The following is a 17051-nucleotide window of genomic DNA, read 5'->3' as shown; positions in this document are numbered from 1 at the left end:
GGTCAAATGACAACTTTGTATAAAAAAATGGGAAAAGTTGTCTTTTGCCAAGATATTTCTCTCACCCAGCATGGGTATATATAAAATGACACCCCAAAACACATTCCCCACCTTCTCCTGAGTACGGAGATACCAGATGTGTGACACTTTTTTGCAGCCTAGGTGGGCAAAGGGGCCCATATTCCAAAGAGCACCTTTCGGATTTCACAGGTCATTTTTTACTGAATTTGATTTCAAACTCCTTACCACACATTTGGGCCACTATAATGCCAGGGCAGTATAACTACCCCACAAGTGACCCCATTTTGGAAAGAAGACACCCCAAGGTATTCCGTGAGGGGCATGGCAAGTTCCTAGAATTTTTTATTTTTTGTCACAAGTTAGTGGAAAATGATGATTTTTTTTATTTTTATTTTTTTCATACAAAGTCTCATATTCCACTAACTTGTGACAAAAAATAAAAACTTCCATGAACTCACTATGCCCATCAGCGAATACCTTGGGGTCTCTTCTTTCCAAAATGGGGTCACTTGTGGGGTAGTTATACTGCCCTGGCATTCTAGGGGCCCAAATGTGTGGTAAGGAGTTTGAAATCAAATTCTGTAAAAAATGACCTGTGAAATCCGAAAGGTGCTCTTTGGAATATGGGCCCCTTTGCCCACCTAGGCTGCAAAAAAGTGTCACACATCTGGTATCTCTGTATTCAGGAGAAGTTGAGGAATGTGTTTTGGGGTGTCTTTTTACATATACCCATGCTGGGTGAGATAAATATCTTGGTCAAATGCCAACTTTGTATAAAAAAAATGGGAAAAGTTGTCTTTTGCCAAGATATTTCTTTCACCCAGCATGGGTATATGTAAAATGACACCCCAAAACACATTCCCCAACTTCTCCTGAGTACGGAGATACCAGATGTGTGACACTTTTTTGCAGCCTAGGTGGGCAAAGGGGCCCATATTCCAAAGAGCACCTTTCGGATTTCACAGGTCATTTTTTACAGAATTTGATTTCAAACTCCTTACCACACATTTGGGCCCCTAAAATGCCACGGCAGTATAACTACCCCACAAGTGACCCCATTTTGGAAAGAAGAGACCCCAAGGTATTCGCTGATGGGCATAGTGAGTTCATGGAAGTTTTTATTTTTTGTCACAAGTTAGTGGAATATGAGACTTTGTATGAAAAAAAAAAAAAAAAAAAATCAGCATTTTCCACTAACTTGTGACAAAAAATAAAAAATTCTAGGAACTCGCCATGCCCCTCACGGAATACCTTGGGGTGTCTTCTTTCCAAAATGGGGTCACTTGTGGGGTAGTTATACTGCCCTGGCATTTTCCAGGGGCCCTAATGTGTGGTAAGTAGGTAAATGACCTGTGAAATCCTAAAGGTGCTCTTTGGAATATGGGCCCCTTTGCCCACCTAGGCTGCAAAAAAGTGTCACACATGTGGTATCGCCGTATTCAGGAGAAGTTGGGGAATGTGTTTTGGGGTGTCATTTTACATATACCCTTGCTGGGTGAGAGAAATATCTTGGCAAAAGACAACTTTTCCCATTTTTTTATACAAAGTTGGCATTTGACCAAGATATTTCTCTCACCCAGCATGGGTATATGTAAAATGACACCCCAAAACACATTCCCCAACTTCTCCTGAGTACGGCGATACCAGATGTGTGACACTTTTTTGCAGCCTAGATGCGCAAAGGTGCCCAAATTCCTTTTAGGAGGGCATTTTTAGACATTTGGATACCAGACTTCTTCTCACGCTTTGGGGCCCCTAGAATGCCAGGGCAGTATAAATACCCCACATGTGACCCCATTTTGGAAAGAAGACACCCCAAGGTATTCAATGAGGGGCATGGCGAGTTCATAGAAATTTTTTTTTTTTGGCACAAGTTAGCGGAAATTGATATTTTTAATTTTTTTCTCACAAAGTCTCCCGTTCCGCTAACTTGGGACAAAAATTTCAATCTTTCATGGACTCAATATGCCCCTCACGGAATACCTGGGGGTGTCTTCTTTCCGAAATGGGGTCACATGTGGGGTATTTATACTGCCCTGGCATTCTAGGGGCCCTAAAGCGTGAGAAGAATCTGGAATATAAATGTCTAAAAAATTTTACGCATTTGGATTCCGTGAGGGGTATGGTGAGTTCATGTGAGATTTTATTTTTTGACACAAGTTAGTGGAATATGAGACTTTGTAAGGAAAAAAAAAAAAATTCCGCTAACTTGGGCCAAAAAAATGTCTGAATGGAGCCTTACAGAGGGATGATCAATGACAGGGGGGTGATCAATGACAGGGGGGGTGATCAATGACAGGGGTGGTGATCAATGACAGGGGGGTGATCAATGACAGGGGGGTGATCAATGACAGGGGGGTAATCAATGACAGGGGGGTAATCAGGGAGTCTATATGGGGTGATAACCACAGTCATTGATCACGCCCGTGTAAGGCTTCATTCAGACGTCCGTATGCGTTTTGCGGATCCGATCCATCTATCAGTGCATCCGTAAAAATCATGCGGACATCTGAATGGAGCTTTACAGGGGGGTGATCAGGGAGTCTATATGGGGTGATAACCACAGTCATTGATCATGCCCCTGTAAGGCTTCATTCAGACGTCCGGATGCGTTTTGCGGATCCGATCCATCTATCAGTGCATCCGTAAAAATCATGCGGACATCTGAATGGAGCTTTACAGGGGGGTAATCAATGACAGGGGGGTGATCAGGGAGTCTATATGGGGTGATAACCACAGTCATTGATCATGCCCCTGTAAGGCTTCATTCAGACGTCCGGATGCGTTTTGCGGATCCGATCCATCTATCAGTGGATCCGTAAAAATCATGCGGACGTCTGAATGGAGCTTTACAGGGGGATAATCAATGACAGGGGGGTAATCAATGACAGGGGGGTGATCAGGGAGTCTATATGGGGTGATCACCACAGTCATTGATCACGCCCCTGTAAGGCTTCATTCAGACATCCAGATGCGTTTTGCGGATCCGATCCATCTATCAGTGCATCCGTAAAAATCATGCGGACATCTGAATGGAGCTTTACAGGGGGGTGATCAGGGAGTCTATATGGGGTGATCACCACAGTCATTGATCATGCCCCTGTAAGGCTTCATTCAGACGTCCGGATGCGTTTTGCGGATCCGATCCATCTATCAATGCATCCGTAAAAATCATGCGGACATCTGAATGGAGCTTTACAGGGGGGTGATCAATGACAGGGGTGTAATCAATGACAGGGGGGTGATCAGGGAGTCTATATGGGGTGATCACCACAGTCATTGATCATGCCCCTGTAAGGCTTCATTCAGACGTCCGGATGCGTTTTGCGGATCCGATCCATCTATCAGTGCATCCGTAAAAATCATGCGGACATCTGAATGGAGCTTTACAGGGGGGTGATCAATGACAGGGGTGTAATCAATGACAGGGGGGTGATCAGGGAGTCTATATGGGGTGATCACCACAGTCATTGATCATGCCCCTGTAAGGCTTCATTCAGACGTCCGGATGCGTTTTGCGGATCCGATCCATCTATCAGTGGATCCGTAAAAATCATGCGGACGTCTGAATGGAGCTTTACAGGGGGTTGATCAATGACAGGGGGGTAATCAATGACAGGGGGGTGATCAGGGAGTCTATATGGGGTGATCAGGGGCTAATAAGGGGTTAATAAGTGACGGGGGGGGGGTGTAGTGTAGTGTAGTGGTGCTTGGTGGGACTTTACTGAGCTACCTGTGTCCTCTGGTGGTCGATCCAAACAAAGGGGACCACCAGAGGACCAGGTAGCAGGTATATTAGACGCTGTTATCAAAACAGCGTCTAATATACCTGTTAGGGGTTAAAAAAAACACATCTCCAGCCTGCCAGCGAACGATCGCCGCTGGCAGGCTGGAGATCAACTCTCTTACCTTCCGTTCCTGTGAGCGCGCGCGCCTGTGTGCGCGCGTTCACAGGAAATCTCGCGTCTCGCGAGATGACGCACGGATGCGTCCAGGAGGAATGAATCAACCACCTTCCGGACGCATCCGTGCGTTAGGCGGTCGGGAGGTGGTTAAAGGGGTATTCCAGTTACCATAAATATAACTTCTGTTTTAGACTAATTGATCATCAATAATTACCTAATATAATGTAAATTTCACAGATTTACCGTTCAGTAATTATAAAAGTAGTTTTTTTCCTCATTACCCACTGTGTTTCCTTATAAATTACCATGGCATCGACCTGTAGTTCTGAGCCTTTGTTAGGTCGAGCATGCTCAGTGTGCTGGTGATTACTGAGTAGAGGGGGCGTGACTGGACTGTAATATCAGGCAGCCAAATATCAACACTCAGCAGGAGAGCTAGGGATTGTGGGGATTGTAGTTTTGTGAGGGAAGATCAGGCGCCATGATACTCTGTGTGTTGCAGGCTCACACAGAAGCTAGACAAATAGACAGCAAGGTAATTTGAAACTCTGGTTATATGTATAGGTATGGGTTATAGTTGGGTCACAGTTTGCAGCCTTAATGCAGTTTTTAAAAAATTAAGTTACTTTATCGGAATACTCCTTTAACCCTCCAAGGACCTTCTGGGTGGATACGGATCCGCTCGGAGTGCAGCGGTTTGGCTCCGACTGGCCTCCATTCCGCTCGGCAGGCGGACGCCCAGGCGCAATTTCCAGCGTTCGGGTGTCCGCCTGGTTGCGCGGAGCCAGACGGATCCGTCCGGGCGTGCAGTGTGGGTCGGTGGGCGCGGATCCGTTTGAAGTTGACACAATGTGGCACGATTTCGAGCGGGTCCGTCTCCCGCTGGCTTTTCGGTGTGGGGTCTGGACGGGTCCGTTTGGGTAAATTTGCACACTTTGAACTCCTCTGAACCATGGTGCAGACGGATCTGTCTTTGAGCGGATCCCTATGTCTGCATTGTGGGAGCGGATCCGTCTGTGCATCCACTAGACGGATCCGCTCTGAGCGTGGGCGTGGGAGCAGCCTCAAATGTGCCGCCGCGGTCATGTGGCGCATCGCATGACCGCTCCGTCACTAAGGCTTGCCTGCGTTGCTGGGGTGGGGCGTCCACCACTGCTTGTGGTGCTGCAGTGGGGGCGTTGCCTCAGCGACGCTCGTGACATTGCGGTCGCGTGCTGTCATGTGATCGCCGCATAACTAGTCCTCCGCCCTTGGAGTCTGAGGCCTCATGTTCTGTTGATGCTGCTGTCATTCAGATGTTTGGCCGCACCTACTGCACTGCCCTCGGCTCCTCCTCCGTATGACTACATGGGCTACTGATTGGTTTTCCTGGGATGGTCAGAGTGTGTCGTATGATGCACCTCTGACACTGCGGTCATGTGCTTGCTCACATGCTCGCTCTGTCATCTTAGTCCTGCCTCCATTAGGTGCTTTTGGTTCTATTGATTGGCCCTTAGGTACTGGGGCTCCAATTCCATTGGTGCTGATGTCATTCAGGTCCTGCAATTTTAATTTTCCTCTACACACCTGTGTGGGCACTATATAGGGGAGATGTTTTTATGTGTTTCCGTATCCCCGGAAGAAGCCAGATTTACTGGCGAAACGGCGTTGGGTCAGGAGTCGGCCGAGAGATCTTTGCACCATCCAGGGTATGTTTATACTTTGTCCTTTTCATTCCAACCTCAATCTCCACAATCGCCTCCTTTGCACTTTGTTTGGGGCGTTGCTGCTATGAGGTTTTGAGGTATGCTCTTTCAGCTAGCATTCTTTTTTCCCTGTTATTTCGTGCACTGATCTCCCGGCCTCTCCTTGGGTCCTGCTACTCATCTGTGTGTCCCGCCTTGTGCTGCCTGTTTTATTATATATGTATGTATTGTTTATATGTTTATATATACTTACAATAAAGTTTTTTGGATCTTCATACATATGTAAGTTAGTTTTATTCATTTTTTTGGTGATTATCATGACTCCTTGGGGGTCCGATGTTTTTGATATTATTCTGTCCGGTTAATATTGGTTGACAGACTGGAGAGAGATACACATCACTGCGGTGTAATTCACAACCACGCTGCCAGTATGCACAGACCAAAGCAAATGTGCATTGCCATACTGAGAAATGACCTTAGCTACACATCCACAAGTATCCGGCAACTAGCCAACATGGCAACAATGGTAAACAGTGAACAGATTCTATGCAGATACAGAAAGGGGAGAGATGCAACTCACAGAGGTACAGTTCACCTCCACAAGTGTCTGTGGACAATACGCATGGAACACGGCAAACAGCACACAGTGAACAGGCTTGAGGGGGATGGGGAGCAGGGAATGCATCCCGTTTCTCTTTGTAAATGATGTCATACTATTTGCTTGGTTACCAAGAGGTGTATTTTGCAGAGAAGGCTTCAACCAAAGGTGCCCATTTTGCTGTCAGTACTTGAACAAATGGAATACTTGCTCAATGTAGAACGTTCTGATACTGAATGTTCTAAAGAAAAACTCGCCAAACAATTCTACAGGAAATGTGTATATTTTGTTGTTCGTTTTCTGAATGCAGCTAAAGTAGAACAGCTAATGAGGACTTTTCCTCTGACAGGTACCGAGCAGAACAACTGAAGGGAAATTTAGGTCAACCGTTGGTATCCAAGGGGCAATGCATATGAAGCCCTGGAGAATTAGAGGGCCACGGGGAATAACTGAATACTTACTCTGCCCAGATTTTGTGAATTGCATATTCTATGTAAACAATCTTGCTTTCCCCTCACCCATGACGGCACCCTGTGCGACTCAGGACCTCCCATCAGGACAGGAAACCTGAGAAGATAAAAAAGGACACACCTCCACCCAACACCAGTTCAGGTTTCCTGTCCTCCGGATGGGAGATCCTGAGAAGCAGCACTGCTGAAGACGTACCTCCAAGACACCGGAGCTGGGGAAGGTCTGTGGCTGTGTGCCGTGGGAAGTCCTATCCCTGGGGAGCGGTAGTTCTGTGGTCGTGCCGGAAGCCGCTCCCCATAAGTCTGCCTGCGCCTGCCCTCTCTCCGGCCCTGCGGGGAGCCGCTGTGGCAGTGTTCAGGCGGCTCCCCATGCTTTCCTCTCTCCCCGATTCCAAGATGGCGCCCGCGCGTCCGTGCGATTATGCGCATGCGTGGGGCAGTCTCCTTGAGATGGGGGGGCGGGGCTTCGCTCGGCAGGACCCGGAAGTAGAGGCCGGAGCGCGTCTTTTAAAAATACAAATACGGCGGCAGGTTCAGGCAGCCAGCTGGGGCACAATTTGGATGTGCTGTGTAGCGATCCTGGTGCAATCATGTCGGAGCCTACAGAGGGACGGGCTGAACCCCAGGAACCCTTGAGGCCTGCAAGTCCGGTACCGGTCTGAGGATGGGGGAAAAGGAAAAAGCTTCAAGGGTGAGAGCGTTCCTTTTTATTTCTAATGTGGTGTTTCTTATGATTGTCTTTAGATCCCTAAGCCACCTAAAAAATCGTCTTCCAAGACAAGACACAAGGAATGTGCGGAATGTAAAATGTCCCTATCTGCATCTTATCAGAAGGCGTTATGCTCAGTGTGTATAGATAAACTGGTAGCAGAGCAATCCCAGACCCTTACTAAATCCATGAAGTCTATTATTAAGGCATCCTTTAAAGCATTTAGTAAGAGCCGTGCCAGGTCCCCAGATAAACCGGGGAGGGATACAGGGTACGACAGTATTGAGTTGGACTCTTCCGACGATGGTGGAGAATCCGGACAACTATTGACTAGTGATTCGGACTCTTCGGATGAAGATTATTCAGGGAGATCCTTCTTTTCCCCAGAGGATAAGCAACCGTTATTAAAAGCGGTCAGAGCAACCATGCAGTTAGAAGACGTTAAGCAGACCAGATCAGTTGCTGACCAGGCCTTTCAGGCATTAGGCCCTAAAAAACATTGGGTCTTCCCTATTCATGATAACATGCAAGCAATCATCAATAGAGAATGGAAAAATCCTGATAGAAAGTTTTTCTTACCCTCCTCGGTGAAAAGGAAATATCCTTATGAAGAGAAAGTTTCCTCCAGCTGGGATAGGGCCCCTACGGTAGATACTCCAGTCGCTAAGATAGCTAAGAGATCTGCCCTCCCCTTTGATGATCTGGGTTGCCTGTCGGACCCATTAGATAAGAAAGCAGACATATACCTAAAACGGGCATGGGAAACTTCCGCTACTTGTCTTAGACCCGCAGTTGCAGCCACTTGGGTATCCCGGTCCTTAAGATTGTGGATTGAACAGCTAGAGACACATCTTAAAGAAAAAAAGCCCAGGGAGGAAATCTTAGCTTCTCTTCCCACCTTTGCTAAAGCGGCGGATTTTTTAACGGATGCTTCTACGGATGTTATGCGCTTTGCTGCCAAATCCTCAGCTATGACGAATGCGGCTAGAAGAGCCATTTGGCTTAGGTCATGGAAGGGTGACCAGGGGTCTAAGGCCAGACTCTGTGCCCTTCCGTGTGAGGGTGATAGATTGTTTGGGTCCTCCCTGGATGACATCTTGGAGAAGGCATCCGACAAGAAAAAAGGGTTTCCTGTCCCTCAGAAGCCCCCCTTTTTTCGTAAACCCCAGCAGGGCTTTAGAAGACAGAGGGGTAAGCCCTACGATAGGAAGGAAAGGGATAGATTTCCAAGAAAAACTAGCGGCTTCCTGTTTAAATCCCAGGATAACAAACCAAAAGACAAGCAATGACGCCACACTCCAGGTTGGGGGAAGACTCTCTGCCTTTCTCCCGGCTTGGGCGAACGTCACCCAAAACAAGTGGGTTTTGGGGGGATAGCGGAGGGATTCAGGTTGGAGTTCTGCTCCTATCCCCAAGTCTTTTTCACCCACACTCCAACTCCAAAGGATCCTCTAAAATCCACAGTTCTGGAGAAAGAGGTTCAGTTATTGTTGGACAAAGGAGTGGTTTGCCAGGTCCCAAAGAAGGAGGAGGGCAGGGGGTTCTACTCCCCACTCTTTTTAATAAAGAAACACAACGGTTCCTTTCGGATGATTCTGAACCTAAAACGGCTAAACAAATTCCTGAGATACAAGAAATTCCGGATGGAAACTATAAAGACGACTTTAGACCTGTTATACCAAGGTTGCTGGATGGCAAGTATAGACACTCTTCCTCCCAAAAGCATTTAAGGACGGCTGTTCAAGTAAGGGGCCAACTTCTACACCTGCAATACAGGGCACTGCCGTTTGGGGTCTCTCAAGCCCCGAGAATTTTCACCAAGGTCGTGACGGAGATGGTGGCATTCCTTCGATCATCTGGGATAGTAGTAGTACCATATCTGGACGATTTTTTGTTCGTAGCCCAAACAAGGGAGCAGTTACAAACAGAGCTCTCTGTTGAAGGATCTGGGGTGGAAGATGAATCAGGAGAAATCTTGTCTAACCCCTTCTCAAATTTGCACCTTTTTAGGAATGCAGCTAGATTCCACGGCTCAGAAGACTTTCCTCCCTCAGAAGAAAGTGTCCTCAACAATAGAGCATGTTTGGTTCCTTTTCCGGTCCTTCCAATGTTCCATCAGAGAGGCGATGGCAGTACTGGGGCACCTGACGGCTACAATTCCAGCCGTACCATTCGCTCAGATCCACACAAGACCGTTACAGTTGGATATCTTGAAGATTTGGAATGGTCTTCAACAAACACTAGAGGAAAAATTTCATCTCTCCTCCAGAGCAAGGTACTCCCTTCTGTGGTGGACGTCCGAGAAGAACCTCTCGGTAGGAATGCCTTGGTCCTTCATGGAACCCATGCTGATAACAACAGACGCCAGTCCGTGGGGCTGGGGAGCTCATTCAGAGTGAAAATACTGGCAGGGAAGATGGGATTTAAAAACCCGGGACTGCACGTCAAATTACAAGGAGCTCAAGGCAGTAGAAAGAGTACTAAAGGTGGCAGTTCCAGATGTCTCCAACAGAAAGTTGGTCTTTTACTCGGACAATTCAACGACAGTGGCCTATATAAATCATCAGGGCGGAACAAAAGTACCATCCCTAATCTTCCTCTGCCAGGAAATTTTCAAAATAGCGGAAGACAGGAACCTGGTCTTATCCGCAATACATTTGAAAGGGAAAGAGAACACGGTGGCCGACTTTCTAAGGCCTCTTTCACACTTGCGTTGTCCGGATCCGGCGTGTACTCCACTTGCCGGAATTACACTCCGGATCCGGAAAAACGCAAGTGTACTGAAAGCATTTGAAGACGGAACCGTCTTCCAAATGCGTTCAGTATTACTATGGCAGCCAGGACGCTATTAAAGTCCTGGTTGCCATAGTAGTAGTGGGGAGCGGGGGAGCAGTATACTTACAGTCCGTGCGGCTCCCGGGGCGCTCCAGAATGATGTCAGAGCGCCCCATGCGCATGGATGACGTGATCCATGTGATCACATGATCCATGCGCTTGGGGCGCCCTGACGTCACTCTGGAGCGCCCAGGGAGCCGCACGGACGGTAAGTATACTGCTCCCCCGCTCCCCGCTACACTTTACCATGGCTGCCAGGACTTTAGCGTCCCGGCAGCCATGGTAACCACTCTGAAAAAGCTAAATGTTGGCTCCGGCAATGCGCCGAAACGACGTTTAGCTTAAGGCCGCATCCGGATCAATGCCTTTCAATGGGCATTAATTCCGGATCCGGCCTTGCGGCAAGTGTTCCGGATTTTTGGCCGGAGCAAAAAGCGCAGCATGCTGCGGTATTTTCTCCGGCCAAAAAACGTTCCGTTCCGGAACTGAAGACATCCTGATGCATCCTGAACGGATTTCTCTCCATTCAGAATGCATTAGGATAATCCTGATCAGGATTCTTCCGGCATAGAGCCCCGACGACGGAACTCTATGCCGGAAGACAAGAACGCAAGTGTGAAAGAGCCCTAAGCCGAGTAGAGCTCAGTCAGGCAGAGTGGAGTCTGAACGAGGAGGTTTTTTCCCAGATTGTAACAATGTTTGGGACCCCAACTATAGACCTCTTTGCCACCCGGAAAAACAGGAAGACAAAGAGATTCTTCTCCCTAAATTACACAGAGAATCCTACAGCGGTAGACAGTCTGGCTCAGGATTGGAGCCAGGAACTCGGCTATGCCTTCCCACCTATTTCCCTAATTCTGCAGGTTCTGAAAAAAGTGCGGAGGGAGGGAGCCACCATAATCATGATAGCCCCAAAGTGGCCCAAGAGAGTCTGGTACCCCACCCTCTTAAGTCTAGCCAGAAGCCCTCCCTGGGTGATCCCTCCAAGGGAGGATCTACTCTCCCAGGGGCCCGTATGGCATCCCAATCCGGGGATTCTTCAATTGGCAGTATGGAGATTGACAGGGACATCTGGTTGAAGAGAGGGCTTTCTAGCAAAGTTGTTTCCACCCTTCTAGGTAGCAAAAAAACTGCAACAGCTAGGAAGTATAATAGGGTGTGGAATGTCTTTTCTTCCTTTCTAGGTTCTAGCCCTGATCCATTTAGTCCTCCAGAAATCCCTAAGGTTTTAGACTTTTTACAAGCAGGGTTAGACAAAGGGCTCAAGGCCTCCACCTTAAAAGTCCAGGTGTCGGCCTTGAGCTACTTTTTTGACTTCCAATTAGCAATCCACCCGTGGGTCAAGCGTTTCCTTTCTGCCGCTGCCAGAATCTGTCCTTCCGTTAGACCGCTTTCCCCTCCTTGGGACCTGAATAGGGTCTTGACGGCCCTAACCGATAGACCCTTTGAGCCCTTACTAGAGGCCCCAATTGACATCTTATCCATTAAAATGGCTTTCCTCCTGGCTATTACCTCTGCTAGGAGGATCTCGGAGATCCAGGCCTTCTCGGCATATCCGCCCTATACGATCATCCAGGATGACCAGATGGTTATCAGGCCCCTGCCTTCTTTTCTTCCCAAGGTTGTCTCTGATTTTCATAGGAGCCAAGACATTGTGTTGCCTTCTTTTTTTCATAACCCCTCCAATAGCTTGGAGGAAAAGTTTCATTGCCTGGATGTCAAGAGATGCTTGTTAGTCTACTTAGATGTCACGGCTCCTCGGAGAAAGGACGAGAACCTCCTGGTCCAGTTTTTAGGAGGAAATAAGGGGAAAAAGCATCCCGCGGGGTTATTGCTAGATGGGTGAAGAAGACCATAGCTAGAGCTTATATTTCCCTGGGTCTCCCCCATCCTTCAGGTTTTGGGGCCCATTCTACTAGGGCGGTGTCTACTTCGTGGGCTGAGAGAGCTGATGTATCTTTAGCCCAGATTTGCAGGGCGGCTACCTGGAGCTCCCCGCATACCTTTCTTAAACATTACAGATTACAGCTCCATTCTGATGCCTTTTTTGGGGAAAAAGTCCTTCAGGCTGTGCCCCCCCCCCCCAGGTTCTACTTATAGTTTATCTCGCACAGGGTGCCGTCATGGGTGAGGGGAAAACAACATTGCTTACCAGTAATCGTTTTTCTCGATACCCATGACGGCACCCGATATTTCCCTCCCCAAGTAGATATATATATATTTATGGCTTTTTGCCAGGTCTATATGAAGTAATATAGATATAAAAAAAAAAAAAAAAAGTCTTTAACCCTTTGTCACTTCTCTCCGGAGAACAATTTATTTCTTCCACTGGTGTTGGGTGGAGGTGTGTCCTTTTTATCTTCTCAGGTTTCCTGTCCTGATGGGAGGTCCTGAGTCACACAGGGTGCTGTCATGGGTATCGAGAAAAACGATTACCGGTAAGCAATGTTGTTTTCTTAGGCCTTGTTCACATCAGCGTTCAGCCTTTCCGTTCTCCTGCTCCGTTATAGGAGCAGGAGAACGGAAAGGACAGATTCGGCTCATAACTGAGCCGAGCGGAGCCTACGGACCTCATAGACCCCCCCATAGACTATAATGGGGTCCGTTAGGTTTCAGCTCAGAAGATGATTTTGGAGCGGTGACAAAACGGACCCCATTATAGTCTATGGGGTCTGTAGGCTCCGTTCGGCTCAGTTATGTGCCGAATCCGTCCTTTCCGTTCGGAAAGGCTGAACGCTGATGTGAACAAGGCCTTAACCAATGTCTACTGGATTTTGATAGTATGCCAATATTTATGCCATATAGTAAGCCTTGAATATTAGCCTTCCACCGATTTGTCCTGTCCTATGTTTTGTTATTCTTGTATGTGCTTTTTGCTGACTGTCTGCATAGCCAACTCATATGTTATTGTAATAAAAATCAATTAACAGTCAATAAAAAGTAGATATGTACTATTTTCTATGTGACATAGAAAGCAGGAAGCTACATACCTGACCAGTCGTATATTTCAATCTGGTTCATACCACATGAGGATAGTGAAGAAGCAGCATAAGGTTTGGTAAGTGACTGGAATAACACCATGAATATTAATCCTTGGATCTGACTGGAGATTAAAAAAAAAGAAAGTTTACATGTAAAAGGGGTTGGATTATTCATAAAAAACACTTTTCAACAGCTCCTAATCTATTTTAGTGTGAACTTACCCCATCACACCACAGAAGGCCCCTAGGTCGACATTGGTGGGCTATATAAACTCCTACAATTCTGTCACTGAGTACCCTACGGTGCGGTGGTAACAAGAGTCACATATGTCCCTGTTTTCTGTGCTGTCCCTGGACAGACCCTCTTCTGTGCTCGCACTGAACATTTACTGTTTAGCACAAGTGCAGAATCGGATCTGTCCATGGACAGCAGCAACAGCTGTGACGTGAATTGTAGGAGTTTATGCAGCCCACAGCTGGGGACCCAGTGACCTTCTGCTATGCTGTGTGGGTAAGTTATGATGTGACATACATATGTATGGTACAAAAATAAAAGATTAGGACTATTGGAAAAAAAAAATTGAATTTCTTTAATATGTTACATATTTCAATTGATGCATGTTTAAATGGCCTGTCTGTTTTAGACAATCCCTACTTGACTTTTCCGTTGACAATTAGCAGACCACAAATTGTCTTCTTGCTGGGACCCCCAGCGTCAGCTGTTATATGTAGGGAAACCTGGCAGTAAGGCCCCTTTCAGACAAGTGATTGTCACGCTCCTGACTCGCAATGCAGCTCCCGTCCTGACCTCCCAGCACTGCAGGGGTCACATAGCAGTATACAGATTTATGATGCTATGTAACCCTTACAGTTCTGGAATGTATTGGATAACACTGACAGCATTATGTCAGTGTTATCCAATACATTCCAGACAACTAAGGGATATATAGCATCATAAATTAATATAATGCTATGCGACCCCGGCAGTGCTGGATGTTCAGTACAGGTGCTGCGCTGCGAGTTCGGAGCTTGACACTCGCTCTTCTTAAAGGGGACAAAGTGTTCAATTTCACTCTTGTGCTGGGACAGGAGAAATGAGGCATTACATTTGTTCATTCAAATCAATAGATTGTCAGTTTAATGCAGGACAGGTCTTCCAAAACATGATACACTCTTTAGGACTATTCTCTAATAAACATGAATTTTGCTATTTGAACTTAACCCCTTCAGTACCGAGCCACTTTTCACCTTAACCACTTCACATCCGGGCCATTTCCCCCTTCCTGACAGAGCCTAATTTTGCAAATCTGACATGTGTCACACGTTATGTGGTAATAACTTTAGAACGCTTTTACTTATCCAAGCCATTCTGAGACTGTTTTCTCGTGACACATTGTACTTCATGACAATGGTAAATTTGAGTCGATATATTTCAACTTTATTTATAAAATAATCCCAAATTTACCAAAAGATTTGAAAAATTTGCAATTTTCAAAAAATTTTTTTCTCTGCTTTCAAAACAGAAAGCGATACCTCATAAAATATTTAATTTTTTTAGGACGTTAGAAGGCTTAGAATTGTAGAAGCAATTCTTAACATTTTTAAGAAAATTTCCAAAACCCACTTTTTAAGGACCAGTTCAGGTCTAAAGTCACTTTGTGGGGCTTACAAAGTGGAAACCCCCCATAAATGACCCAATTGTAGAAACTACACCCCTCAAGTTAGGCTACTTTCACACTTGCGTTCGGGGTTCCGCTTGTGAGCTCCGTTTGAAGGCTCTCACAAGCGGCCCCGAACTGATCCGTCCAGCCCCAATGCATTCTGAGTGGATGCGGATCCGCTCAGAATGCATCAGTTTGGCACCGTTTGGCCTCCGTTCCGCTCAGCAGGCGGACACCCAAACGCAGCTTGCAGCGCTTTTGTGTCCGCCTGGCCGTGCGGAGCCAAACGGATCCGTCCAGACTTACAATGCAAGTCAATGGGGACGGATCCGTTTGACGTTGACACAATATGGTGCAATTTCAAACGGATCCGTCCCCCATTGACTTGCAATGTAAAGTCAGGAGTCCCCTATTAATATACCATCAGATCTGAGTTTTCTCCAATCCGATGGTATATTTTAACTTGAAGGGTCCCATCACCATGGGAACGCCTCTATGTTAGAATATACCATCGGATTTGAGTTAGATCGTGAAACTCAAATCCGACAGTATATTCTAACACAGAGGCGTTCCCATGGTGATGGGGACGCTTCAAGTTAGAATATACTGAGAACTGTGTACATGACTGCCCCCTGCTGCCTGGCAGGTCCCCCCCCTCCCCCCTGCCAGTGCGGCCCCCCTCCCTCCCTCCCCAGTATTAAATGTGACCAGTGCGGCCCCCCTCCCTCTATATTCATGGTTGGCCAGTGCGGCCCCCCCTCCCTCCCCAGTATTGTGACCAGTGCGCCCCCCTCCTTCTATATTCATTGGTGGCCAGTGCGGCCCCCCCTCCCTCCCGAGTATTAATTGTGACCAGTGCGGCCCCCCTCCCTCTATATTCATTGGTGGCCAGTGCGGATTCCCAGTAATAAATGTGACCAGTGCGGCCTCCCCTCTTCCCCCCCCTAATTAAAATCACCCCCCCCCATCATTGGTGGCAGCGGAGAGTTCCGATCGGAGTCCCAGTTTAATCGCTGGGGCTCCGATCGGTTACCATGGCAGCCAAGACGCTATTGCAGTCTTGGCTGCCATGGTTACTTAGCAATAAATAGAAGCATTATACTTACCTGCGAGCTGCGATGTCTGTGACCGGCCGGGAGCTCCTCCTACTGGTAAGTGAAAGGTCTGTGCGGCGCATTGCTTATAGCACAGACCTGTCACTTACCAGTAGGAGGAGCTCCCGGCCGGTCACAGACATCGCAGCTCGCAGGTAAGTATAATGCTTCTATTTATTGCTAAGTAACCATGGCAGCCAAGACTGCAATAGCGTCTTGGCTGCCATGGTAACCGATCGGAGCACCAACGATTAAACTGGGACTCCGATCGGAACTCTCCGCTGCCACCAATGATGGGGGGGGGGGGGGGATTTTAATTAGGGGGGGCGAAGAGGGGAGGCCGCACTGGTCATATTTAATACTGGGAATCCGCACTGGCCACCAATGAATATAGAGGGAGGGGGCCGCACTGGTCATATTTAATACTGGGAATCCGCACTGGCCACCACTGAATATAGAGGGAGGGGGGCCGCACTGGTCACATTTAATACAGGGGAGGGAGGGGGTCTGCCCCCTCCTGCCTGGCAGCACCTGATCTCTTACAGGGGGCTATGATTCGCACAATAATTGTGCGGATCACAGCCCCCTGTAAGAGATCGGGTGCTGCCAGGCAGCAGGGGGCAGTCATGTACACAGTTCTTTTAGTATATTCTAACTTGAAGCGTCCCCATCACCATGGGAACGCCTCTGTGTTAGAATATACTGTGCAGACACCAGACGGATCCGCTCCAAACGCAAGTGTGAAAGTAGCCTAACTCAAACTGATTTTACAAACATTGTTAACCCTTTAGGTGGACATTTAGAAATGTCATTTCCATTTTCCTTTAATTCTTGTGGAACACAAGAATTAAAGGAAAATGGAAATGACATTTCTAAATTTCACATTTTTGGCAGATTTTCCATTTTAATCCATTTTTCTTTTTAACACATCGAGGGTTAACAGCCAAACTCAATATTTATTACCCTGATTCTGTGGTTTACAGAAACACCCTGAATGTGGTCGTAAACTGATGAAAGGACACACGGCAGGGCACAGAAGAAAAGGAGCGCCGTATGTTTTTGGAAGGCAGATTTTCCTAAACTGGTTTTTAG

General features: G+C 47.2%; 1 protein-coding gene across 1 annotated transcript in view; it reads right to left on the bottom strand.

Moving 5' to 3' along the window:
* Positions 1-17051, bottom strand: part of SLC49A3 (solute carrier family 49 member 3) — a 66764-nt gene that overhangs the window by 20264 nt on the left and 29449 nt on the right. Inside the window, exon 9 of the mRNA XM_040417385.1 lies at positions 13214-13326. Within this exon, the coding sequence (XP_040273319.1) occupies positions 13214-13326 (113 nt within the window). The remainder of the gene's footprint in view (positions 1-13213; positions 13327-17051) is intronic.

This window comes from Bufo bufo, chromosome 2 (genome assembly GCF_905171765.1).
Source record: "Bufo bufo chromosome 2, aBufBuf1.1, whole genome shotgun sequence".
Lineage (NCBI taxonomy): Eukaryota > Metazoa > Chordata > Amphibia > Anura > Bufonidae > Bufo > Bufo bufo.
This window is presented reverse-complemented; position numbering and strand designations above follow the sequence as displayed.